General features: G+C 39.3%; 1 protein-coding gene across 5 annotated transcripts in view; it reads left to right on the top strand.

Annotated features, from left to right (window-relative positions):
• The window catches only part of RHOBTB1 (Rho related BTB domain containing 1), a 116,458-nt gene that overhangs the window by 52,447 nt on the left and 36,191 nt on the right, over window positions 1–27,820 (top strand). For 3 of the 5 annotated variants that reach the window (XM_045518781.2, XM_045518780.2, XM_074374062.1), the window contains 3 exons: window positions 1,958–2,008; window positions 25,623–25,824; window positions 26,178–26,281. In XM_045518781.2, coding sequence (XP_045374737.2) covers window positions 25,633–25,824; window positions 26,178–26,281 — 296 coding nt within the window. In that variant the 5' untranslated portion in view covers window positions 1,958–2,008; window positions 25,623–25,632. Of the gene's footprint in view, window positions 1–1,957; window positions 2,009–25,622; window positions 25,825–26,177; window positions 26,282–27,820 lie in introns of those variants that run through there. The other 2 variants (XM_074374063.1, XM_045518783.2) reach the window with 2 other exon arrangements.

The raw sequence follows: 27,820 nt of genomic DNA, 5'->3' as shown, positions 1-27,820 counted from the left end.
AGTCGTGGGACGGAGCTGCTCTGGGAGCCGCCCTCGCCTCTCTGCGAGGCCGGGAACCCTCTCATCAGAGGCAAGCAGAAGAGATTTCTAGGAGCGCCCGCACAGCCGCACCCCTAAGTTGGAGCTGAGAAAATGCACAATAGGCACCCTTAGCAGGCTGGCTGCACCAGGGAGGGGGTGGCGCCGCGCCGACCAGAGTACTCTTTCCTTCGAAGGACAGTGGTGGGGAGCCAGAGGAACTGAAAAGGGGGACGCTAGCCCCTTTGGCGCTTACACCCCTGTAAGAGTTGACTGGTCAGCCCACAGTTTGGCGCTCCCCACCCCCAGCCCCGTGTCTGTGGAGTCTGTTGTGAGTTGCTGTGACAACAGTAGGAGCTGCCATGAGGGGCTTGCAAAACACCTTACCTTGTCTCTGCACGCTCAGCTTTCCGGGAGAAAAACAGGGTTGGGGGAGGGTGGGGAGGAAGATGTGCAGACAAGGGAATCCAACCCCCTCTACAAAAAAAAAAAAAAAAAAAGAAGTGGAAGGAAGGCACAACTATGTAAAAATATATCATTAGACCCTACTGCTAGCTCTGCCGTTTCTATCCTCAGCAGTATCAAACATGTCAACTGAGGAGCAATGTCAATATTTAGACTTGGACAAGCCAGAAAGTTAGAAGGGAGCGCCAAGCGCAGGGTTTTGACTTGGCTTTGCACGTCAGCACACAAGCTGTGCCTTTCGAGCTGACTGTACACATTTGCTGGGGGGGGGGGGGAATGCATGAAGACTGATATATATACTCAAAGGCACCCAGACCTAGGAAGATCTGGGAAGTTGAGACCAGAAGAGTCGCCTTGACTTTGAACTTCCCCCAACCTGTGCTGTTCATGCAGCTCTGCTGGACTGCAGCCAGAAGCTCAGCTTGAAGTTTCACTAGTTTGGGGCTCCCCCAGCACCAACCCGCCGTGCTGCATATTCTACACTGTACTGCTGTAGCCCCTCTGAACTGCAAAAGTACTGTTATCAGTAGTTTTCATCTTTGTGTAACTGTCCTCTCACTATCCGTGTATATAAATAGCTGATAGGCTGTTTGTTTGGTTTCAGCAAACTGGGCTTTTCTAAACATACACTGGTAAGTTCATTTGCAAACACCCTTCAGAAATTTGGAATTATATTTCATTTTCAATAACTCTAGATACCTAAGAGAGTTGCTAGAAAATAAACATAAGCTCTTTTAAATATAAATAATGTCTGCATACTGCTCCACAGGTGGAGTGGGCAACAAAGTATTATTAAACTAGGTTTCCTCTGAGATTCCTGGATCATATTTGATCGTATTAGTGGGAAGGGGATTTAACTTGTTCATCCCAGTGTGGAAGACTTTGAAAAATGATTAGGAAGCAGTAAAATCACGGTCAGTATTCTAAACTTGTCCATTGTTTGTTGTTTTCCCAAATTTTGAAGGTCGTGTAAACTTAAGTACAGAGGGCTGTGTGTGATCATAGAGTTGTAAGTAAAAGCACGGGTAATTTGATGTCGTTGGCACAACATAACTTATTAACTATGCAAATATAATTTAATAGGAAAAAACACAATCATTCGGACTTTTACTTAAGAAAATACTGTCTAAAAATGTTATTTTGGAGCATGTCCACTTCCGTGACTCCTGTATTGTAAAATGCCTGTAAAGTTTTCCTTGTTCATATTCATGAGTTTGAGGCTAAATGCTTTTTTCATATCATCCCTAAATGCTCAGAAATATATTTTCAGAAATGCAACAGAAAGTTAACTTAGCTATTTCAGGATGTCTCTGACCCCAAGAAATGCCATTTTAACACTGACACTTAGCAAAAGTACAGCAGATTCTGCCCTTTGAGGGCGGGGGGAAACGATGTATGCTGAAAATGTTAGTGGCTCCCCATGTGCTTCTAGCAAGCAGCAGGATTTATAAAGTTATTTCTCTCTTTTATGCAGGTAAGTCCAGCAGTGAGCAAGGTGTTCTGTTCTTCACTTCCAGCGAGCCAGGTCAGTGTCTTTGTGCAAACCCATGACCTATTGGTGACGTCCTGTGTCTAATTCTGGGCCTAGGCCTACATTTCAGAACAAGTTTCATAGTCATTTGTCTTAAAACAATTTGTCTTTGTCATTTCTGACTGACTCAGTTATGAATATCATAATTTCAATTATTATTAAAATTAATCTATTTACTCTGTGAGTTCAGTGGTACTAAAAATGGGCATTGAATCAGGTTGTTCTTGATGAGACTTTTTTTTTTTTTTTTCTACTTTGGGGCTCCAAGTGGTGCCAGAACAGCTGAGGATACTAGGGATTTGGGTGCTTGATAATGAAGATTTTACTTCTAATCTTAGTGCTCTAGGGCTGAAAGAAAATTGATATAATAATAGTTGACATTTTTGAACATAAACCAAAGTTCAGGTAATGTGCTGCATTCTTTACATTTATGTTCTCATGCTGCATCAAAACAAAAAACAAAAACAAATCACTGTGAGGTGAAACTACTGTCTTGATCCCCAAAGGACAGGTGAGAAATTGAAGGTTCAAAGAGATTAGGCCATGGGTTCAATTCCTGCTTCTAATAAATGGAAGAAATAGTTGTTTGTTTTTTTAAGTTCTGTCTTACTCCAAAAACTAAATTCTCTAGTTGGAAAAATCTTCTCCAAGAGAAACTGGAGCCAGGAAAGGTGGTAACTTGTCTAAGATACCTTGGTAGTTACAGCTTATAACATTCAATGGCATAGCTGTTTAAAAAAAAAAAATTTCATTCTTTTAAGTAAAACAGCAAAAAAAGTATTCATGTGTACTTTCTGGCATGGCACCATGAAAAATCTAAGAAAGTTTTTTTACCATGGGGTCTCTGGTCTTACGGATCCTACAAACAGATTTTAAAAACAAGATATTAAACATTCATGTAGGAAAAATGAGAAAATAAATCAAGATCATACCTGCCAAAAGTCTGAATTGAGGGTCAACAGTACATTTATGAGAAGTTCAGCATTTTCCACTCTGTGGAATTACTCTGCAATTCCATGTATGCATGGGAAAAAAATTTTTCCAAGCACATTTTTACCTAGATAGATAATTAAAGGGTGAGAGTTAGGAGAAAGACAGAATGTTAAATTTCAGCCGAAGAGGGAGAGATTATGCATTCATTTAGAACCACTGAATTACAGTATCTCAGGCTCAAGATGTTATTGCTTCAAAAGCATTGAGAGCTGTCTGAATCTGCACAGCATCTTTGAGAAAGCATTACAGCTTGGCATGATGCTTAAGAGTACTGGATTCCTTGTGAAACCTCGGTTTGACTGAAATGTGTCACATAGATAGATTTGGATACATAATAGATAAACCCCAACTAAAGTCCTGAAAATGGCCGGTATTTAAAGACTAAGCAGGACTTTTTCAGTTTTTGCCGGGGTTGACAATCTTTTCTTCCCCCTCTTCCATGCTCCCTTCCTACTTTTTGTAGAATAGTTTGTTAACACTTGTTAATGCTTCTCAGGGAGTATTATATAAAGGTGTAATAAAAATGAAATGAATAAATTACTAAAGAAAATCTTACTATGTCATCTTTTTAATATACTGAAACCCCCAACTGAAGCTAATAACCCTAAAAGCTTAGTTAAGAGATACTTTTAAGCATTTAAAGGGTTGTTATAAGCTTTCCTTATAACAGCTTTGTCCTGTAAAAGTTGTTATATAATGTATCATTACAAGATATACCTTAACAGCACTATCATACTGGGGAGATCCCACTACAGCATAAGACCTCACTATCAACTGATACTTGCTTAGCTATGACAATGGTGTGTTGTAAATTATCAGTATAATAACTATAAACCTATAGTTACTTAAAGAATAAAATTATACTCTGAATCATATAATGTTAGCACCAAAAGAGACCTTAGAATTAGCACAGTATCTCTAATAGTAATTTAATTAGCAATCATTTGTTTGCTTTTTTGAACTTCAGAGGCTTTGATTAATGTTTTGATTTATCCCAAAACATCTTGGAAATATTTGAAATGTTACTATGTTTTTCACTCAGGAAATTTACCTGGAGAAAACAGAGGAATTTTTTTTCTTTCATCTTTCTATTGATCTTCCCTTGAGAAAACAGGCAGGTCAATCTCATTTGAAGCCCTCACTCTGGCTTCACCTAATAGGGTTCAAAGAGTACAGGTGACTTGAAGCTGGTCCTCGTGTTCATCTTCCTTTCTCCACCCGGGCTTCCCATCAGCTTCACGACACTAAAACAAAATTTGTCGAGGGAAGGAAAAATAAGTCACAAAGAGTGTGATGTATGCAGGAAAGGGCAGGAGATGGGAGAGTGTTTGAGTGGTGGGGGAGGGGTGGGGAAAGGGAGTGCTTGGGTGGGGAGGGCAAGAGGCTGTCACTCAAATGGATGGGATGTGTATGGATTGGTTATTTACATGTCAGCATCAGAAAGGTTTGTCTTTGTAGTTTATAAAGAAAGTGAATTCACTCCTCCTCTTCGTAGAATCTCTTGTTCCTTGTGCACATGGGGCAGAAACTAGGAAATGGGCAAATAAAGACACTAAAATGAAATATGAGTATGACAGCTGTTCTTTCCAGGGGTTCCCAGACACCCCTGCCTTCAAATCCTCCCTCCAGCTGTTCCATCAGGTACACCAGGATGTCTCTGGTAAGGTTTATCCACTGAGAGGTGAACTAGAAAGTTTTACAAAGAAAGAAAGAGGTAGATATCACTAGGTCAAGAAGAAGCATGATTACATTTCTCCATTCTGCACCTGAGTTTATCTATTGCAGAGGTGAGTGCAAGTTCTCGGTGCTGATGAGGTTACACTCTCAGGCTCCTTCCCTCTGTGAAGAAATTCCCTCTAAACTATTACCGAACCATAGTCCAAACCCCTACTGACCATTGGAGTAACAATAACCAGTTGTTGTTATGCTCCTACTAGGTGCCACTTTACTGCATTACAGCTAATGTTTTTTATTAATTCCAATTTTACAGAAGCAAAAAGGAAACATATATTAAGTCAAAGAACTAACTGGAGATAGAGCTTGGATTTTCACAGACATATGACATTCCAGGTTACTCTTGCAGGTAGTAGAATATAGGAGTTAAGTAATTATTTTTGTGGGGTTTTTGTTTTTTTGGTTTTTATTTGGTAACTTGAACCACACAGCAGTCTCACCTGGACAGATCTATTAACTCTTCAGGTCATTTCTAATATATTATGATGGGAGTCACAATCTTCAACAGTTGAGTCAGGGAGGGTTGAATCATGGACCGAGAAAGGTCCAGCCTCATGTAGGTAGAAAAAAAAAAAACAAAAACCTATCATCCAAAGAAGCAATGTCACTTACCCACTCACATAGTTACTCAGTGACACAGCTGGAACCGAACCCAGGTTTCCCAGGCCCAGCCCAGGGCTCAGTTCTGTTACATAATACTGCCTGAACTATGCCAAGTCTTCTAAACCCTCCAACTTAGCCAAAATTACAATGATCAAGTTTGAAATACATCTGAAACCTAATACACATCAAGAAGTGGGTGATAGGAGGATTCCAGCAGAATACAGATATGGTGGGCACTAGGAGAAACCTCACTTATCTTCACTGATGCCAGTATAGACAAGTTCTTTCCCCTCATTCAAAACATAACAGCCTCATACTCTGATGCCTTCCAAGCTGTCTTTTGTTGAGATACCTGTTTTAATCAACTGTGGCGTTTTTAACTTTATGGAGTTCTGGCTTTTTATTAACTCTGTCACATGGGTGAAATATTTCTTTGGACCTCGTTTTGCTTACCTGTAAGATGGGGACAGTATCAGCCCTCCTCAGAGGATTCCAAGGGTGTTATGAAATCACACATGTAACACAGATAGCAGGTGCTCAACGAGGGTGAGTTCTCTTCTCAGCCTTGCCAAAGTATCTCAAGGGAAAATGTAACGTAACACATGAGGGCATTCTTATCATTTTGCTGCTAAATGTACTGGAGTCACTCGAATTCTGATATTGCAAGGGATGATTACAGTAACCTTTTTTCTTGGGTAGAAACAGGCCGAGTGGTATCTCTGAGTACCAGTGGCCTGGTCACAATTACATTTGTTTTCTTCACACTCTAGGGTTGCCAAGGTTCACTTGAATTATTTTATTGCTTCAATTTTTGCCACAAACTAATACCAAGCTCGTCTTGGAGATTTGTGATTCTCATTTCCTTCCAGACACTGTTTAAGTCTCTAACATGTTTTCCACGTAGACCTTTGCATCTCAAAGCAGCTACTATATTTTCAGCCGAATAACTAAGAAATATTTCCAGAGAATATTGTGGCCAGTAGAACATTTTTGCTTTCAATTTCAAAGCATGTGAGACTTCCCTCCCTTCATTTCAGTTAACTCTAGGATTGAATTGTTTCTGTGAGCAGGCCCTGTCTTTTCTTTTTGTCTTGGGTTGCTGATTGATATGTTGATGGGAGAAAGTGTACGCACTGCAATTTCCCCCTTTCACCCTCAGCGCTTGATAGCTACCCTGGCCTAAATTACATCTCTGGGAAGTGTTTCCTCACACTCCTGTCCCCAGCTGCCACACTTTGTCATGTGGCACTTGCTGCCCCGTTTTGGATTTTTGGAACGAAGTCTTTGGCAATATGTCCCGTTCATCACATACATGGAGGAAAACTACTGTTGTGTTGTCGGGTTTTTTTTTCTTACTTGTACCGCCCCCCCCCCCCCCGCTTTTTTTAAATTAATAATCCAAGTGGCCTAGAAGAGCCTTTATTTTCCTATTGGCTCAGTTTCCCTTTTCAGTATTTGACAAATGTGTACTGCAAGATGTGTGTCCTTCTCTTCAAGTTGAGAGGTAGCGATTATGCATTTTCCCCAGTGCGATGGTTAAATTGGTGCAAAAGGCTTAAAGATCACCTTATTACTTGTCTCAGACTGGTTATATAAGTTTCAGTTCCTACCGAGGAGTTTATTTTTAAAGCAGGGCTTCTCAAACTTGAATGTGCGGATCAGTCACCTGGGCATCTTGATACAAATACAGATTCTGATTCAGGAGTTCTGAGGTGGGACCTGAGGTTATGCATTTCTCACAGGCTCCTCACTGCTGCCAGTGCTGCTGGGCTGAGGACCACATTTTGAGTAGCGAGGCTCTCTAAAGTTGCTCTGTCTTATGCTGAAACTCACGTCTTAGAGGCTGAAAGAGGGTCCTGTCTTACTTTGTTTGCTTCTTTCTGAAATCACAGTAGAGAGTCATGGAATCTTAAGCATGACAGGGATGTGCTGGTAAGTCAGATTAGCTCCCTGGAGAAAAAAAAAGAATGCCTTTACGTGCATGTATAAATTGATGATAAAGGTTACTGACATAAAGAATGTGTATAGCATACAATTTTTAAATAATAATAATAAAATAAAAAGTGCTCTTTATTGGAAATTCCATATAGCTAACTGGGTTTCACAAAATGCTTGTTGGTTTTGCTGAACTCATCTATCTATCCTTTACCTGTAGTACAATTGATGAAGGAGTGTGATTCCCAAGTAAATTCTGGCTGGTATATTCCTTTATGTGAATGAGTAAGACAAAAGTGAAATAACAAAGACTGGGTCAGAACTGTGCTCATTCATCAAAGATGAATGATTTCTTTGCTGAACCAAATAATGGCTGTAATACTATACGGATTTTTCCTTAAATGTACTATTCACATGTAACAGCTACACATACAATGCACTTTTAAGTTTAATATGCATTATTAACATTTTTAATCATTTTCTTAAGTCAAGAGAGTCAACAGAACAATAAAGCAAGCCCTGATGTGGAGTGGCTGCCAATTTCTGTGGCGTAACTACTCCCACCATGGCCAGTTTCAAACCACCACTGTGACAGAGCATGGATTTGGAAACAGATGACACAGAAGTGCACTGGTATATAGTATTTCCACCATACAGATAAGTTGACATAAATAACCTCACAAATATACATAACAGTAAAATACAGTAAAATAAATACAAAGTGATGAGTTTTGAGGATTTAGTACCTTTGTTTTTAGTATAATTTATTTAATTGAAACTTCATATAATTTAATTTTTAATACTGACTGTATTTTAATAAGCTTGCAAAAATCCTGAAAATTTAACAATCAGTTCATGAACTAGTAAGCGCTGGCTCTAGCACACCACTAGGTGTAGATTATCTGGTCCAGTGATTCTCAGCCTTTGCTATACACTGGGATACTCCCAGGAAATTTATAGCCCAGTCTTAGTCAATTCATGTTAAGACCCAGGAATCTGAATTTAAAACTTTTTTTTGAAGTATATCTTATTTAGAGAAAAATACACAAATCATAAGTATGTAACTTAAAGAATTTTCAAAAACTGAACACACTCACATAACCAGGACCTAAACACAGAAACAGAACATCACCAGCACCCCCAAATCCCTTCTTAAGGCAACCATTATCTTGACTTCTAACTCCATGCATTAGTTTTGCCTGATTATGAACTTTTCCATAAATGAAGTCTCTTTTGTATCTGGCTTTTTCCCCACAATATTATGTTTGTGAGATTCATTATAATGTATGAAGCAGTAGTTCCTCCATTTTGGTGCTGTATAATATTCCATTGTGTGGCTAGACCTTGACTTATTATTTTTTTATCCACTGCACTGTTGATGGTTTGTTTCCAGTTGTTGGCTATCATGAATAGTGCTGCCAAGGACACTCTTGTATAGGCAGCAGTATTTAGAACAGAACACATTCCCCCAGTGATTCTAACAAGCAGCCGATTTCTTGAGTGCCTTCTCTATGGTTCTCCCTCCTTTCTTTTACTTCTCATGTGATGTGACCAAGGCTGTTGATTCTTTTGTGTGAATGTGCTTTTAGCACCCTAAGCCATGAAGCTGTATGCTTCCGTTCATTACAGCATGTGCTCCTGGCTCTCTTCAATATACGTTCACCAACTCCCCCTTTCATCAAGACATCTGCTCTTGTGTGCTCTAAATAGGGATGAGATTTGGCCTCACATCAATAGCATGGAGGAATAATAGACATGATGGAGATGCAGCCAAGGCTAAATTTGGCAGCTGATCATTAAGGCTCCTGGAAAGAGACTTCAAGGAAGGGAGATTGTTTCCCTTTGTGTGTATCAAACAAAAATCCACAGCGAACCTTTACAATATTTCAGATTCTAAATTTTTTTAAATGTATTCATTGGGGGTAGACCAGCAGCTCTCTCCTGACACTAGAACTGAAATCTCTCAATCTCATGACTTGGTCTGGAAAGAGTACAGGAGGAGGTTTTCCCATGGGCGTTCCTACACATAGTGGGCAGTTGGTGTATCCCCACTACATTGTTCTGGGCTGAGTGGCTGTGCAGTTTCTGTGTTGAGTCTATTGAGATGGTAGTCTCTTTGATATAAGTCAAGGGAGCTGAATGACCAGGAGCTTTAAGATGATACTGTTGATGGGTTGGATGGCTGCTCAGAACTGCAAGGAAGCATCTAGTAGTGTTAAGGCTGTTTCCTACCATATGAAAGGCACTTCATGTAAAGCTTTCACAATATGTAGAGAAGAAGTAAAGAATAGACACTAATGCCACAAAATGAAAGAAGAATGTATTCTCATGCACATAAACATTTTAGCACCTGATTTTCCTACCTCCTCACCCTCACTTTTTTGTAAAATTTCTTTGTTATCACGTTTGTTATAGAAAAGATGGAATATGTAGAAAAGAAAAATTAAGTCAATTATAATCCTAGTTGGCATTAATATTTTAACATTTCTCTATCCCAAATGTTTCTGTGTATATTTAGGTACATAATTTTTAAAGAATGGTGTTACTCATGAACTTCTAACTATAATAATAAGTGTCTCCTATAGCCCATTTTTGATGGCTATATACTCCTATTATATGGACTTTTTTTTTTTAACCAGTCCCCTCTGGTTGGATTTCTAAAATTATTTCTAATATTTTGTTTCCACAGTAATATGATGAACATTCCTTTATGGAATCTTTTTGTAACCCTAAATATTTTTCTGGGAATAAAATCTTATAATTGGATGAAAGTTATGGACATTTGAAAGTCTGCTGAGTGCCAGTTGCATGCCAAAATAATGGTATCATCTTCCACTCCCTCAAACAGTGCTTCATCCTGCTTTTTAAAAATGTGCAATCTTTTGTGTAATAATTCCCCTCTTGAATTGGAGGGTATAGAAGCATGTCCTGGAAATCCTAGCCAGAATCTTCACATTGACGTCAGCCAATAACCTCGAATAAAATATGAGACTTTTAAGGAATCTGGCTTTTGACCACCAGCACTTTTGGGTTTATGGTCTAACTTTGCTAAGAAATCCCAGAGGGGGGAAGAAAACAGTTTTCTTCATTTGCCTGAATCAGAGCATAACTTAATGCTAACTGACATATTATAGTCTCATAAATGACTAAATGCAATGGTTTGATTGTCATATCTGACGGTTTCACAGCAGGTGGTCTCTGATGCTACACAAGCTGGCCCAAGTGACCTCTTTAGAGAATACTTTCAATGAACAACAACTTATGACAGACTACTATAGAGACTTCATTACATACCAATAGACTTTTAAGCACATCTAGTCTGCAGACTTATTATTAATGGTTTCTCAAACAAGCATTTACAACTTTGACATCTCTTTAAAGATCTTAATCCTTAATTCTTGACAAAGCTTCCTGATCTAGCCCTCAGCTCAGGCTCACCCACAGGAGGAATACAAGCCCTCTGAAAACAATGGTAGGGTCTTTTGTTTCTTTATTTTTTTTTTAACTTAAAAAGATGTATTGAATTATAACATGCATAGAGAAATGTGTACAGATCAGAAGTTATGAGTTTTTGCAAACTGAACATACCTATGTAACCAGCACCTAGATCAAGAGCCAGACACCACCAGCACCCCAATTCTGGTCACCAGCCCACTGCATCCTCAGTGTGTTTGAACTGCTCCAAATTTTATGTCCTGGGTAATTGACTCATTTACAGAATTTGATTTTTCACTGAACCTTTACTTTTATATGAGTTAGCTGCAGTCAACGTTGATCAAGCTATCTCCCTAATAACTGAAAGTAAGTAGAATTTGCCTTTCCAAGTAAAGATTATAACATTAAATTTGTGCACTGAGTGTGCATCAATATTTATGTGTTTGTGACTTGCAGATACACAAATACATGCATACAAATAAATTTGGAACTTTCTTCCTTAATGAATATAAAGCTAAATTATACTGTATTTATCCAGCTTAAAAAATCTTAACTACAATTGATTGCCACAGAATAGTTCATATGCTAAGTTTCCAAATGTTTTCTTAAGTTGCTCATTTCAGTTACCGTTAAGTATTCCCTTTAAACAGTCAAAATTTAAGAGCCAAGAATTCTTCATCTTTTCTTTGAGATAGACTTGTATATATGCGTCCTGGTTGTCCACAGCTGTCTCTTTTGGTTCAGTTTCTATGTCTGATACTCAGTAAGATATCATTTAGATTCTCACTTTTTTTTTTTTTCAGTTGAGGGCTTGAGTCAGAAAAAAACAGGTTTAACAGGCTCACTATGCTTTATAAATACGTGGTTCTGAAAAACAATTTATGCATTATCAAAAATCATTTTTTATTATTATTGGATTGTACCAGTGTACTCTTAGAATTAACAATCAAGGCTTATGCTTATGTACCCATTACTTCTTTTTTAAGTTAAAATATTTTTCTCATTATAGATGTAATACATCTAAGCATATTATTCAGCCATAAAAAGTAACGGAAGTAGTAATACATGCTGCAATATGGATGACTGTGAAAACATCGTGCTAAGTGCAAGATGGACACAAAAGGCCACATATTGTATGGTTCCATTTATAAGAAATGTCCAGAGTAGGAAATTCATACAGACAGAAAGTAAATTCATAGTTTCCAGAGCTGGAAGGAGGAGGGAATAGGAATGACTGCTAATGGCCACAAGATTTCTTTTGAGGATGATGAAAATATTCTAGAATTAGACAGTGGGAATAGTTGTACAACTCTGTGAATATAATATAAAAAAAAAAAAGACCCTGAATTGCGCGCTTTAAAAGGGTGAGTTTTATGGCATATGAATTTTATCTCAAGTTACCACACAAAAAAGGTAATATATTTTTGCTGTAGAAAATTTAGAAACTAAAGGAAAACAGAAAAATAGCACCAAGTCATAGCTCCATTATCCAGCAACCATCACCGTTAAGCCTGTTTACTTTCTTCCTGTTTATTTTCCATGTGTTGTTGCAGAAGGAAGAGATTGGTGTTGTTACCCTTTAGTTGACAGAGACAGTTATTAAATTTTAAGTAGTCACATATTAGTACCCACCCATCACCTCCCCTCTAATAAAAGGGTAGTCCCCAAGGAAGGTCCATTTCATTGGCTGAGGGGAATGCAGGTGAGAGAAGCAGAGAGCAATGGCTGGGCCTGGGAGAAGGGGTGAAGCAGCACCTGAAGGGAAAAGATCTGGGGTCCTGAGAGGCAGAAAGACAGGTGTGAGCAGTTGCCCTGAGAGGCGGAACTCTTTGGGGAAACATTCCAAAGAGACTTTCAGGAGTTTTGCTGCAAGATGCTTGCTATATTATGTAAACCTATTCTTAAAGACCAATATTGTCCTCATGGCTTTCTAAAAGTCACCTTTTTGTTTCTTTTAGATGTGTCACCAGTGCTAAAATGATACTTAGGTAAGAGAATGAGGAGACCCAGTTTTATTTGAGTTACACATATTTGTTTATTTTATGTAGTTTTCATCAGCTGGATTCCAGATTACTAACCTGCACTTTCCCCTTAATACTGTAGCATTAGCATTTCTCTGTATGATTGCAAACTCAATGTAAACATAATTTTAAATAATGACAATCTTAAAAAATATTTTAATACTTTTTAAATTAAGGTATAGTCAGTTTACCATGTTGTGTAAATTATGACAATTTTAATAGATCAGACTTGCTGAGTGTTCTCTTGATGGCGTAGTGATTAAAATATTTTACAAGCGTTATCTAATTTAACCTTCACAACAGTCCATTGAGAGAGGTAATTATTCCCAATTTACAGATAAGGAAATAGAGGCTTAGAGAGATAAGTAATTTGCCCAAGATCACATATCAAGTACCTTAATTATTCCTCCACTTGGCATAGATTTAGGTGGTTTTCATTTTTTCTTAATAAAGATGTGATAAATATATTTGCTTTTAAAACATTTTCCATTTATAAAGTTATTTCCTTAGATGAGTACTTTTAAAATTTCCAAGTGGTTGAGTTTTTTTGTTGCTGTCATAAAACCTTTCCTCTTAACTGTTTCATTTATTTCTTTGTGGTTGGAGATTTTGGTTGATACAACTTAGGTTTTGGGGGATACTTGTCCTTATGGTCGGTCCTTATATAAATGTGCCAAGAACACTTGGAAAAAAAGCACTCTCTTGCAGATTTTTTTGAAGGTGGGTTATCTATCAACTTAAGCCCAGTTTTTATGCTATGGGCAAGCCTTCCATGTGTTGTTTTTCATTTTTGCATTCTTAATCTGATCACGGGTCTGATTTGTCATCTAAGGTGTCAGTTATTTGCATTAATTTCTCTTTATGGAATTTATTTTCATTTTTATTACATGCCTTTTGGTCTATGAAGGTTCATAGTTATGTCTATGCTTTTACTATGAATTGCCCTCCCCCTTTTTTTTACTGTCTAATATCTTTTACAGACAATTTTTCTAAATAATTTTGAAACCAAAATCTAAATAACTATGTAGGCTTGTCTTATATGCTCAGTTGGTTTTGGTTTCCCAAGTTCTTTAAAACTGAAATTTTTTTTAGTTTTTAATTTTGATTTATCTCTGGGTGTTTTGGCAAGTATCTTTAAGCAGATTAATTCCTTAAAGACATTTGAGTTTTTGCCCCCTATGTCTTTGGTATCTAAAAATAACTTTGTGTTGCTGTCACATCAATATTAATTTGACCTGATTCAGAAATTTGTTATTATGTCCTTTTCCTTTGAAGGCTCTGTATTTTCCTGTTGTCTTAAAATAGGGTGTTAGCGAAGTGTCATCCCTATTATTATTTCTTGATAGAAAGAAATGTTTTTGACCATTAGTTTTAGGAGATACTTACAGGATTATTATACAAGTGTTTTTTTTCCTGAAAAGTGTTTAGACTCAGAGTCTTATTCTTTTCCTTCTCCCCACTGCATCCTCATTTCAGTATTGGGGAAATTTTGTTCTGTTCAGTCACACTTTGCAACCTTAGTTTTTCAGGAACCCTACTGTCTAGGGGATTGCTTTTCAACAGTTAGCCTCTTTACCTCCTATCTTCTGTTACATCATTTTCAGATGGCCTTCCTCCTATATTTAGAGTTTCTCATGTTTGGCCTGTACCTCACTAATTCATTCTACTACTTTTTCAAGGCTGCTAGTGACTGATGCCATTATGGTTTTTAATTTGGCTGTCTTTTATTTCCTTTATACATGGCCTTTACTTATCTCATTCTGTTGCCTACTTGTAGCCTCATCTGCTGTTAGTGTATATACCTGCATTATCTTCTGTTGCATGATCAAGTACATGGATTGGATTTTTTTTTTTCTTCTGTCTTAGAGCATATCTACCCCGGTATGAAGACTTTTTCTGTGTCTTTAGCTAACTGCTTGTCCTTTTCTGTCTCAGGGATTTTAATAGACCATATATTGAATGGTCTCTGTTTGCTCCATCTATATAAAAAAGGATTTATGCCAGCCAAGGGTTGAAGTATATTTATATTCCAAATGCTTGGATAACCTAGGCTCATCAGAGACCAAGACAGGGCTCTATAGAGACCCAGGAACCCACCCCGTCCAGAGCAGACAAGCAAAGCAACTCAGTTTGGTTCAGGTAGAGAGAACTTTGGAGGGTGAGAAAAGGACAAGGGCAGAGATCTTTCCGATGTTTGGTATATGGTGACTCCTTATTCTTAAGTTTCTGGTACTGTTTTGGAGTCTGCTGTCTGCAGAGAATAAGGTTAATTTTAGTGAAACGTGGGTAGAGGGGAAACCAAGGCATCTGTTCTTTCATTGCTAACTTGCCTCAAAGTCCAGTTCGTTGCCTTTTGTGATGTGACTCTTTTAGGCGAAGAGTGAACTCCCTCTTCCAGACTCACTTTCATATCAATTAGAAATCCTTCTCCCTATGTGGTGGCTGCCTATGCCTCCCTTTTCCCCTTCTTTTCCAGCCAAGCAGTGACTCACTGAAAATAGCTGGAAATCCCTCAAATTAGCATCTTAAAAGTCTAAAAGTGGGTGAGAACCTTAGGAGACCTTTGTATGTGAATATTATTAAGATTCATAAATTGGCCCTAAGCACTAGAGCACAGTGAAAGGTCACATTCCTTTACTTTTCTAAATCGAATCCAGCCCTAAGCCACTCCTGTCTGCCCATATCAGGGCTCCTCCCTGCCCCCTGCCTTCCTGTTTGGTGGAGGGCCTAGGCCTTGGTCCCTGGTGGTTCCCATGGTTACTGATGCTCTTCCTGCTGGGGGAGCCATAGCTGGTGCAATGCCATCTGTCAGAGACCACTCATGATGGCCACACAGATGTCCCTCAACGTGTTCCTTTCACCAACTGCAGGCTCAGCCACATGCTGCTGCTTTGGACGCCATGGGCTTGATGATCAGTCACCAGAGACAGCCAAGTGCAAGGTCTCTGCCAGCCCCAAGTAGAAGGTTTCCTGAGGAAGGTAGAGTGGCTGTACTTTTAAATGCAACTAAACAAATATTTATTGAAGGCCACATGTGGCCCGGGTACCGGGAAAAGATTTGAGGATTTAAAGATGAATAAGTCTCTTTTGTCAAAAATGCCTAATTTTGGTGCGGTGTAAATGAGATACATAAGCATAATTGTCAATATTACAAATAAGAATGTGATAAACACCCTAGAAGCGGTCTAAAGAGAGAATGTGCCAAGTGGATCTCCTAAAAAAGTGAACTTGAATGTGTCTGCTCCACTCCATCTCTGCCGATTCCACCCTGGTCCCAGCCACCATTCTCTCCCTCCGGGAGAAATTTCGGAGCTTCCTGACTGACATTGCTCACATTCCCCACAGCATGTTCTCTGCCCAGCAGTCTCCGTGATACTTTTCAGAAGCAAGTCAGAACTTGTGACTCCTCTGCCTAAAACATTAACAGACACACACTTCTATATATAAAATAGATAAACAACAAGGATCTAGTGTACAGCACAGGGAACTCCATTCGGTTTCTTGAAATAACGTATAATGGAAAAGAATCTGAAAAGAAAATGTGTATGTGTGTGTGTGTGTGTGTAACTGAATCACTGTGCTGTACACCTGAAACTAACACTGTAAATCAACTACACTTCAACAACAACAAAAAAATTTTTAATGGCAGTGGCTTCTATCCTACATTGAGGATAAAGTCCAAACTCCTGGCACTGGCCTCAAAGTCCATGCTTGATCTAACCCACCCCCACCCGCCTTGCAGCCTTCCCTCTCCCCAGTTCCCTCCATTCTAGCTTTTCCCACCTGCTTCCTTTCCCATCTCGTGACTGGACCCGCCTCACTCTCCTTAGAGCAGGAACGTGGGGTCTCCTCATGGAGCCTCCCTCGTCTTCCCTGTAGGCCTCCCACCCGTCACCGTCTCTCGTGACAACTTTCATTTTCCTGCGAGGAGCTTATCAAATATATGATTATGTCCCCCATCTAGTTGTCCCTCCCAGCCGACCGTGAGGTCCCAGGAGACAAGCACCATACCTGCCCTGTATACTGCTGTCTACCTGTGCGCCTGGCACTCACTAGGGGCTCAGCCTGGGTCCTAAGGGTTTTACTGGGTGGATCAGGGGCATAAGAAAGGGCATTTGAGCAGAAACAAAGGCATAATCAACATCGAAGGAGAGGTTACACAGCATATTTAGAAACAAAAGTAGACCAGGGTGTCTATAACGTAGCACACCCTTTAATTACAGGGGTTTTGAAACCTACTCTGAAATTTTTATGCATCTTTTAAACTGTTTTCGATCTGTTGTTTTATTTTTCAGCTGGGTCGGCGTTTATTACTGGCAGTGGATAGATAGAAGAGGATGTTTATTATTTCTAATCCTGGCCCACCTTCCCCACTTACACTGCGTTTTGAAATGAGAGAGCATGATCTCTTGCAGGTCTTTACAGGGCTCTGGTGGGGAGAAGGAGTGAATTTTTTTTTTTTTAAGTGCCTCTGTACGATTTGTATTCCTGGACTTCTGGGCAGTGTTCTTTCTGTTACTTAATCTCTTCTCTTTTCTGTTTTGATCAAAACTTTTCAATTGAAAAAATATTGTTGATTTGAATGATGAAAGGCAGTTTTATCCTGGAGTTAGATTTCCATGAAGTTTTGATTTAGGGAAGCCCAGCCCAGCCCTGACTGTCTCTTTCCCAGGTCTGGACCCATTCTCCATCCCAGCAGAGATGTTTATATTATGCATAAGGCAGCTCCTGCCTGACTAGGACTGGTGATTAAGAGCTCAGGATAATGAAATCTGCACAGTTGAAACTTGGCTGTTGGCTATAGTTATTATGCAACTCTTAACATTTCCCTTTTGTTTCTGCCAATAATACAAAATTCTCAGTTTTTCTTTCAGAGCTAACTCTTCAAAGACACTAAAATTTGTTCCACTAGTATTTTTAATGACCAAGTTAAATGATTTCTCAAAGTTCAGAACATGTACTTTTCTAAAGGACAAGAAAATTTAGTGGCTGTGCAGTAGCACTGTTCAAACTGCCTGTGAACAGCTGAATGGAGCTTCAAGGACAAAGGCCCCTCTATGGGCCTTCGATTTCAGGCTTTAAGCAGACTGCTTACCATGCCTTGATTGCAATAGCAAATATAGCAAGAGACACGGCAAAAGTGATGGTAAGAGGTGGCATATTCCAATGGTGGGGTGATTCGGAGCAATTAGGAGATGCTTAGTGAAGCATCTTACACAAATGATGCACCTTTCCCTGCCCACCCTCTCTAATATCTGAATTTCTTATGTTAGAAGAGACTCACACCCTTATCTGAACTAAAATGGTGGCCCTACACTAACATGCACCTATCTGGAACAAGGAGTATTTAGTTTCATCAGCCACAGTGCCCCTGAATTACTGAATTATGGGGACAACACTCTCATGGTCACCTAGCCGTCATGTGACTGAGGAAGTGAATGGCCTGACACTTTCTGAAAACCTGTTTCTTATGGGGAGAACAGGACACCAGGAAGGCCATCATCTCAAGGACTGAAGTTGGGGGTGGGGTAGCACCACAGGAAAGAAAATTATTTCAAGAGGAGGCTAGGGCAGCTAAGAGCATGTTAGGCTACATCACTATTTTGCCCATAGTTGGCCCTAGCAGAGAGTGACAGGTATACTGGGGACCTATGGACCAGAGTGAGTGGACACAGAAAGCTTTATAGAAGAGGGGCATTGCATACTCTTATATGCCAAGCACTTCAGTATATAGTAATACCCCAGAAACACCTGATGATTCATTAAGTTCACAAGATGGGCACTTTGAAGTTATAGCCACAGGAGGAAAAAAATTTAAAGTTCAATTACCACCATCCAATGGTTTGCTAGTATAATTTTTTTTAAAAATGAGTGTGTGAGAAAGTATTTATGTTTTCAATTGCTTCTCCTAAAACCATTTATTGGTACAGAGGAGAAAGTAATTTAGTCTGTGGGGAGATGGGGCAGTTAGGAAAGCTTTTTAGAGGAGGTAATATCTGAATAAGACTTCAAGGAATGAATAGAACTTGCCAAGCAGATGAGGAATGGTGGCAGGTTGGCAGAGGGAATGGTATGTGTAAAGGTACTGAGGTAGCAAGCAATGTTTGGAATTTGAGAAGGCATTTTGTGTGGCTAAAGCATGCTGTGTTAATTTCCTACTGATGCTGTAACAAATTATCAAAAATTAAATGTCTTAAACCAATAGATTTATTATCTTATGGTTCTGGAGGTCAGAAGTCTGAAATGGGTCTAACTGGGCTAAAATCAAGGTGTTGGCAGGCTGTGCTACTGCTGGAGGCTCTAGGGGAGAATCTGTTTTCTCACTTTTTCCAGCTTCTAGAGATGACCTGCATTTCTTGGCTTAGGTCCCTTCCCTCCATCTTCAAAGCCAGCAGTGTATCATCTTCATATTTCTCTCTGACTCTGACCTTCTGCCTCCTCCTTCCACATGTGAAGGACCCTCGTGATTATACTGGGCCTACCCAGATAATCTAGGATAATCTCTTTATAGTAAGGTCATCTGATTAGCAACCTTAATTCCATCTGCTACCCTGATTCCCCCATGCCATGATACAGAACATACTCACAGGTCCCAGAGACAGGACATGGACATCTCTGAGGGACCATTATTCTGCCTACTACACATGCAGAACAAGAAGCTGAGAGTGATGGTGCAGAGAAAAGTTGGCATGATTCATCACCCCTAGGTAGAAAAGATCATCCATCCAAGAGGGGCCTATAATGTGATTTTCTTTCTTAATGGAAGAGTCAAGGTTCTGGAGATTTTCCTAAAGTATAATGGGTATGTTTCAGTTAACTATTGCTATGTAACAAGCCACCCCAAAACTTGGTGGCTTAAAACAACAGTTTATTATTTCTCATGTTTCTGTAGATTGGCTAGGTGACTCCTCAGCTGCTTTCATGCAGGTTCCCTGATAAAACATTCAGTTGGAGGGTTGGCTGACCTTGAAGGTCCAAGATGGCCTCACATTATGTGGCATTTGGTGACAGCTATCAGCCACAGTGCCTTGGTTTTTCTCACTGAATGCTTGGTGGGCCTTAGATGATGGCCTCAAGACACTGTTCTGACAGCATGAAGGTGGAGCTGCAGGGCCTGTGGAGGCCTTGATTCTGGAACCCACGCAGCATCACATTCACCACATTCTTTAGGGTTGGGCCAGGAGGTCACAAGTCTAACTCAAAATTCAGGAGGAAGGGAAATAGATTACATCTCTTGATAGGCATTTACACAGAGGCCATATGACATCCAGTACAGGCTGTAAAGATAGGAGTTCTAGCGCTGAGAGTAGGATTTTGAAATTCAAGACTTTAGAGGCAAAATGTTTCTGGATAACAGCAATATCCAGCATGTGGCCTAAAGGTGTGAATGTCACAAGCAAAGTGTGGTAATTATCACTGGCACTGAAGAGGGGAAGAAGCCGTGAGGCTCGGGTGTAGGATGCATCATCCTGTGGACACAAGAAGACTGAGTTGGTGGTGAATGTGGCAGAGTGACGTGAAGTCCAGTAGATGACAGTAGTAATGGCAGGGGGCAGATATGGGATTACCAAGCCAGATGGGGTAACTCAATAGCCAGAAGATCGTGACCACACTGATCTAAGTCAGCCTCGTGAATGGTGGGCTAAGATACCCAGAGCAGCGGCCATCCTGCACAACCTAATTCCTTCACTTCTCAACTACCACATTATCTTGTTCACTTACCATTTTCTTTTCAATTGAAGTACAGTTGATTTACAATGTTGTGTTAGTTTCAGGAGTACAGCAAAGTGATTCTTAAATATATATAAATATATATATATTATTTTTCATACTCTTTTCCATTACAGATTATTACAAGATACTGAATATAGTTCCCTCTGCTTGCTATACAGTAGGTCATTGTTGTTTATTTTATATATAGTAGTGTATATCTGCTAATTTCAAATTCCCAATTTATCCCCCACACCACTTTTCCCCTTTGGTAACCATAACTATGTCTGTGAGTCTGTTTCTATCTTGGAAATAAGTTCATTTGTATCATACTTTTTAGATTCCACATATAAGTGATATCATATGATATTTGCCTTTTTCTGTCTAATTTACTTCAATTAGTGTGACAATCTCTAGGTCTATCCATGTTGCTGAAAATGGCATTATTTCATTCTTTTTTATGGCTGAGTAATATTCTGTGTGTGTGTGTGTGTGTGCGCGCGCACACACACACACACACACACACATACATACATCCTCTTTATCCATTCAACTGTTGATGGACACTTAGGTCGCTTTTGTGTCTTGGCTATCATAAATAGTGCTGCTATGAACATTAAGGTGTGTGTATCTTTTTGAATTTGAGTTTTCTCTGGATGTATGTGCAGGAGTGGGATTGCTGGAATATGTAACTCTTTATTTTTAATTTTTTAAGGAAACCCCATACTGTTCTCCATAGTGGCTGCACCAAATTACATTCCTACCAACAGTGTAGGAGGGTTCCCTTTTCTCTACACCCTCCCCAGCATTTATTATTTGTAGACTTTTTGAAGATGGGCATTCTGACTGGTATGGGTTTGCTAATATTTTGTTGAGGATTTTTGCATCTATATTCATCAAGGTATTTTTTCCCATTGATTGATTTGTGTATACTGAACCATCCTTGTGTCCCTGGGATGAATCCAACTTGATTGTAGTGTATAATCTTTTTTATGTATTGTTGGATTCAGTTTGCTGGTACTTTGTGGAGAATTTTTTGCATCGATGTTCATCGAAGATATTGGCCTAAATTTTCTTTTTTGCTGGTGTCTTTGTCCGACTTTAGTATCAGGATGATGGTGACATTATAGAATGACTTTAGGAGTATTTCCTCCTCTTCAGTCTTTTGGAAGAGTTTGAGAAGGATCAGTATAAGTTCTTCATTGTACGTTTGGTAGAATTCCCCAGTGAAGCCATCCAGTCCTGGACTTTTGTTTGCAGAAAGTTTTTTTTTTTATTACAGATTCTATTTCACTTCCAGTGATTAGTGTGTTCAAATGATCTATTTCTTCTTGATTTGGTTTTGGTGGGCTGTATACTTCTAGAAGCTTTTCTGTTTCTTCCAGGTTGTCCAATTTGTTGGCATATAATTGTTCATAGCATTCTTTTAAGGTTTTTCATATTCCTGCGCTATTGATTGTTGTTTCTTCTCTTTTATTTCTTAATCACTCACCCTGTTTCTAAGTAAATTTACCACTTCTGACTTCAAGAGACTGTGCAAGTAGATTCTTCAGGTAGCATTTTAACTATCAGCAATATGTCCAAAAGATTCAGTGAAAGTATGAAACGAAGTTCAAGTCAGTTTTGAGTGAGAAGATTACAGAGCTGCCATCATATCAGGTGAAGAGTATCAGTTCTTCCTTGCTTTTCTTTTCCTTTTATACCCTCCTTGTCTCCTCAGATATGGATCAAAAGGCAAAAGGGTACCTGCATAGATCAGCAGGATTTATGGTGGTGACATTTATTAACAATGTTAAATGAATAATATTTATTACTCTCTTTCCAGGTAAATAAAAATCAGAAACATAGACAGTCATTATCCAGATGGTCCTAAGAGCTCATTCAACCATAAGAGTGCTAGATATGAATAAATTTGAGCCCATAATAAGCAAAGAAGGATAAAATTGCATACTTTTATGATTATACCCTAATATAATGTTTATTTGTTTATGTGTAACAGATGAATAATTGGTTTCTAGTACAAGAAAAGCATGTGTTTACATCCTTGGCTGTGACTTCATACTCTTAAAGTGCTTTTTAGATTACTACAAAATAAATTTCTACCCAAAAGGAAAGGTTTTCAGTATTTGGAAATTCAGCAAATTCTTCCTGAAAGTTCCCCCTGTTGAGTGAGTGATCCAGGCTGTGAGGATTTAATTCTGCCTGCCTTCCACTTCCCTTGCATTGCTGTCCCCTGTACACAGGGCTCAGCACCTTTGGCAGTCACTTCAGTTTTGAGCAGACTGCTAGAGATTAGAGGACCAACGGATGTTATTCTCACCTTTCACACAAATTCTTTTTAGGATTGTGTGTGAGATGTATCTATAAATTAGTAAAGTAGTGATATTTTTTGTAATCATGGCCTTAATATTAAAACTAGGAGGGCTTTTGTCCCCCTCAGAGTCATCTGCTATAAAAGCTACACAGCTCTTCCACCAGCGCTGCCATGATTCACATTATTTGGGGCACTCCTTCTTGGGGGCTGCTATCAGAGAGAGTTTGCAAGCCAACAAGAAAACCAGTTCTATAGTTTTTGTATCGTGTCTGAATTTCTACTAAATCCAAACATTGCCCAAATTTCAGGGATTGGCTTTCTTTGACATTTATCTACCAAAAAGTTAATTAGTTAAAATTCACTAGCAAAAGAGTAAAGTTTTCACCACTTAGGACATTCCAAATAATACACCTCAGATTCCAGAGTTGTGAGACTCCAAAAGGAACCTGGTTTTTTGTTTTTGTTTTTTTTTCCTGACACAAGCTGCCCCATGGTAATAGCACCAGAAACTTGTAAAAGACTGTTATGAAGTGTTACCATTTTTATTCCAGAATCTAGAAATGCCCCATAAAAATATTTTTAACCTACTTTTCCAACTCTACTATCCTTCAGTGAACTACGATCTCCTCTCCTCCCCACCCAGAACTTTCTGCCTTCTTGGCATCAGGTTAGCTGTGCTCCATCTTGCATTTATGTTCTTTGATTTTCAATGAATTACCCTTTAATAGTTCTGCTAAAATTTATCCTTTTCTAGCTCTTATGTTTATTAAGTTTATGATTTTACATCTAACTCTGATCTTCCACCTGACTCAATTTTTTTGTCATCTAGAGGTAAGCATTTCAGCATCATGATTAGAATTTTTGAAGCTATCTGTGTGTCAGGTACTGCACCAGGGACTGCAAACATCAGCTCACCGAGTCCTCACAACATTCAGAGATGGGTCCTATAATTTCCGCTTAACAGATGCAGAAGCTGAGGCTTAGAAAATACAAATAACTTGCCCAAAGTCAAATAATGAATAGTGGAGAGACCAGGATTCAAACTCTCATCCATCCAAGGCAGGGTTTTCCCAACCTCACACTATGATATTTCGGGCCAGATAATTCTTTGTTATGGAATTCTTTGTTATGGGGGCTGCTCTGTTCATTGTGGTATGTTTAGCAGCATCTCTGGCCTCTGTCTACCTGAAGCCAGTACCCCACTGTGACAACCAAAAATGTCTCTAGACGTTGCCAGATGTTCTCGGGCCAGTATTTAAGAACCACGGATCTATATACCAAAGTTATGCTTTTGCCACATTATACTATTAAATAGAGAACTACTAAAACCATAGAATTGTAAGGCTGAATTTTAAACAGGTTAATTTTAGAAGTCACCACACCTGGCTAATCATCAGAATTGGAGATTTTTCAAGACTCTCTTTCCCACCCAAGGCCTTCAAAGTCAGCATTTGCCAGGTGGTGGGACAGGTATCTATTTTAAGCCTCTCCACGGTGTAGGATCAGATCCTAACCTCACCGCACATCTGTTCCCTGAATCATTTCTCTCCATTCCTGTCAAATAGTTCTCCAGCCTCGAGTTTAACACCTCCTGTGATGGTGTTACCCATGTTCAGATGGTCCTAACCGTGAAGACACGTTCTTCTTGACATTCTTCCTTATCTTTCTCCTTCTATACCCTCAGTCTCATATGAGCCAAATTATCATTTTTCTCAAATCAATTGAATTAAGCAAACATGTATTAAGTCCCAGTTATGTATTAGGCGCTACTCTGAGCAGTTGTTTTCTGGGGTTTTTTTGTTTATTTGTTTTTACCATGACTGCTAAGACCATGATGGGCACTTTTGGGGGAAAAAAATGACCATCTAACCAGATTAACAATAGAATTCCTCAAAAGCGCAATCACAATACATTAAAATCTTAAAATCTTGCATGGTTGGCCGCCCGTCCCGCTGCTACTGGGAAGCAGTCTGCCCTGTAGTTTGTGGCGGTTCCTGCCCTGGATGGGGACACAGAGCTGCCAGCAGCTCCCCCTCTTCCTCTTCAGCCCTACTCAGCAGCCCTCTTCAAACCTTTTTTTGGTGGTTTCAGGAAGATTCCAAAGTAGCTCCTCATCCTGGTAAAACCATTCTCTACCATATGCTCCAGATTTCTTTCTATGCAAACAAAGAGAGGAAGAGAATCCAAAAAAAAAAAATTGCCATCTAGTGCTACTCTTAAGGATTCCTTTTTAAATGAATTTGATCAATAATAAATGAATGAATGAATATAAATATAAAATAGTTTTAATAATGTATCGTAATTAAGACTTATAGTTCACTCTTCTTTAAAGTCAAGGAGTCCTTTCTGCTTGCACTTTTGATTTTCCCATGATCACCATGATGGTTTAGAACCTATAGGAAACTGCTTTTTAATGAGAGCCCTTGGATCAATGGACGATTGTGACAGACACCAGTACTGCAGAGGCTGCTTATGCTTAGACCTGCAGGTGACCAGTGTCTCCTTAGCAGGTCAACATGAATAGTTAGTGAGCTGTTAACATGAGCCAGCAGTCCCAACTCGCCTGGATGGATCTCCAGTAGGCAGGTTGTGTTTAGAGAAAACCAAGGAGAAAATAACATGTTGACTGGAATAAACCGTTTGGGGTCAAAATAACAATGCGGTGTTTTTGTACTTGTGTGAGATATAAAAAGAAAAGTTGAGTTTCACTTAGGCTCAGTAAGAACTTCCAAACTTCTGGTTTATGCTTGGGCACCTCCACAGAAGTACCTGGACCAAAGGGAAACTCCCTGAACCTCTCACGTCTTTGGTTGCTCTGGAAAGCCCTGATGTCTTTAACGTGGCATTCACTCTCTTCTTATAGAGTTTTATAAATGGACACTGACATGGACTACGAAAGACCCAACGTTGAAACCATCAAGTGTGTGGTCGTGGGAGACAACGCCGTGGGGAAGACGCGCTTGATCTGCGCCAGAGCATGTAATACAACACTCACGCAGTATCAGCTGCTGGCCACCCACGTACCAACTGTGTGGGCGATTGACCAGTACCGGGTCTGCCAGGAGGTAAGATGTATGGAGTTTCTTTAGAATCCTAAGGGCACATCACAGCTGTAACCAGTGTGATTTTCAAAAAGTTTGGGAAGGGGTTAACTTGTACCTTCAAGACAGAACTAACTTTTTCAGTGCCGCAATAGAAACAAAGGCAAAACTTGGAGCATGGCTATCATATCTTGCCTGAGGGTTTGAGTCACGTGATTCCAGGAAGCCAGTTAGGACTTCGCTAAGTCCCGTTAGATGGAATGAGGAAACTAAATGCAAGTGAGTGTCTCTGGCATGAGGGGTGCTGACCTGTGCATCCTTCTCCTGGGGAGCCTCAGATGCACATTGAGCAGGGATGCTCTCTCTCTCTCCTGCAGGTCTTGGAGCGTTCCCGGGATGTTGTTGATGAAGTGAGTGTTTCTCTCAGGCTTTGGGATACTTTTGGTGATCATCACAAAGACAGGCGTTTTGCATATGGCAGGTAAGCCAAGATTAGTGCAGTGCAGTTCAGTTTGAGTACAATTTCCTTTCCAAACCCCGTCTCTGCTTCATAAATCAACGAAAACCCCGTCATGTGGCCTTGAAATGTGTTGGGTTCTGTGCCGTGTCTAAGAAAAGAAAAGAAAAAAAAGAAAAACTCCAGAGCAGCGTTGTTTCCTGAGGTCAAGAAAAGCAGTCTGCCTTGCCACTTGGTTCCTCCCAGGAAGTACTTTATTTAAAACAACCAGTCCTAGTTAAACTGGATGTTTACTAGACGAGGATTCTGTTGCACCCTCTAATCTTGGGCTGCTTTGATTGCTGCTTTCCCGAATAATACTTTATTTGCCTTGTGTTAGAATGCTTTAAGTTTTCTTAGCACTTGGCCACCCCACTTCAGAAGGTCTCTTTGGTCTTTTCATGACCATATTAGCAGAATCTGATGTTACTTGCTTTGGGCTTTGTTGTCTGAGAAGTCTATTATTTTTATTTGAAGGTCATTTTTAAAAAGAAAGAAAAATATCTCTGAAGTCCTTCACAAGGCACTTCTCCAAAATGAACTGAAGCATTTAAGTCTATTTTTCATTTAAAAAAAAAGGAAGAAGAAGAAGAAGGAAAAATCCAGTAGAAGAGAAGATAAATCTAGAAGGGCATTAATATGAGTGGGAACAGGTGAAAGGACCTTAAAATATTTAGCAGCCTTTCCTTGTCACCATAACTCTGTTGGAGTCTTCAGGACTCTAGCTTCCTTAAAGTCCCTCTAAGCAAATATATTATAACTATCAATTCAGATAAGGAGATTTTTTACCCCTGAATTATAAATGAACACATTGCCTTTTAAGTTTAGAATTTAGGTCTTGTGGATCAGTTGTTCTTTGTTAACATCAAATATCATGCTACCTCACAGAACTGGATTAGACACTCCACACAATGAGTTACTCCTTGGTACTGAGATAAGCATTTCTGAAAATACCTCTGTTCCTTCCAGCCAGTAGTCTCTTAAACCTCTGAACAGAATTTTGTTGGCATTTACCCAAGTGGTCTAAAATACTGAATAAACTGCTGAAAGGGTTTGCCCTATTCCTGAGAAGTCGTTCACACACTGAAAGAATCTATGATTTAGACCAGTTTGTGCAAGGAGGTCTCAGAAAGAGGCATATAGAAGTAAGACTTTGATTTTAATGTTCCCTTGGTAACAAGAACTTTTGAACTTAATATTCAGCATCATAGACACTTTTCTTCTCCTTGAGTTTCCTGTTTTGTTTCCTTTCCTTGATGTTCTTGATTCTTATCTTTGTTGCCATTTCGGTTTTTTCTGTTGTCTCATTATTACACACACACACAAGATAACAATAAATGAACCTGCTCATAAGTACTATGCAGTCAGACTTGTAACACCTGTGGTTTTAAGGAAACCTAATGAAATGATGACTTTGAGTAAAGTAAAGATAAATACAGTAGATTTCAAAGGACTGTTTGTACCCCGACTTCTAAAAAGGTGTGGTGAATAAAGATGAACCTACTGAGATACCGGGTTTAGCTT

Source organism: Camelus bactrianus, chromosome 11 (assembly GCF_048773025.1).
Source record: "Camelus bactrianus isolate YW-2024 breed Bactrian camel chromosome 11, ASM4877302v1, whole genome shotgun sequence".
NCBI lineage: Eukaryota > Metazoa > Chordata > Mammalia > Artiodactyla > Camelidae > Camelus > Camelus bactrianus.
This window is presented reverse-complemented; position numbering and strand designations above follow the sequence as displayed.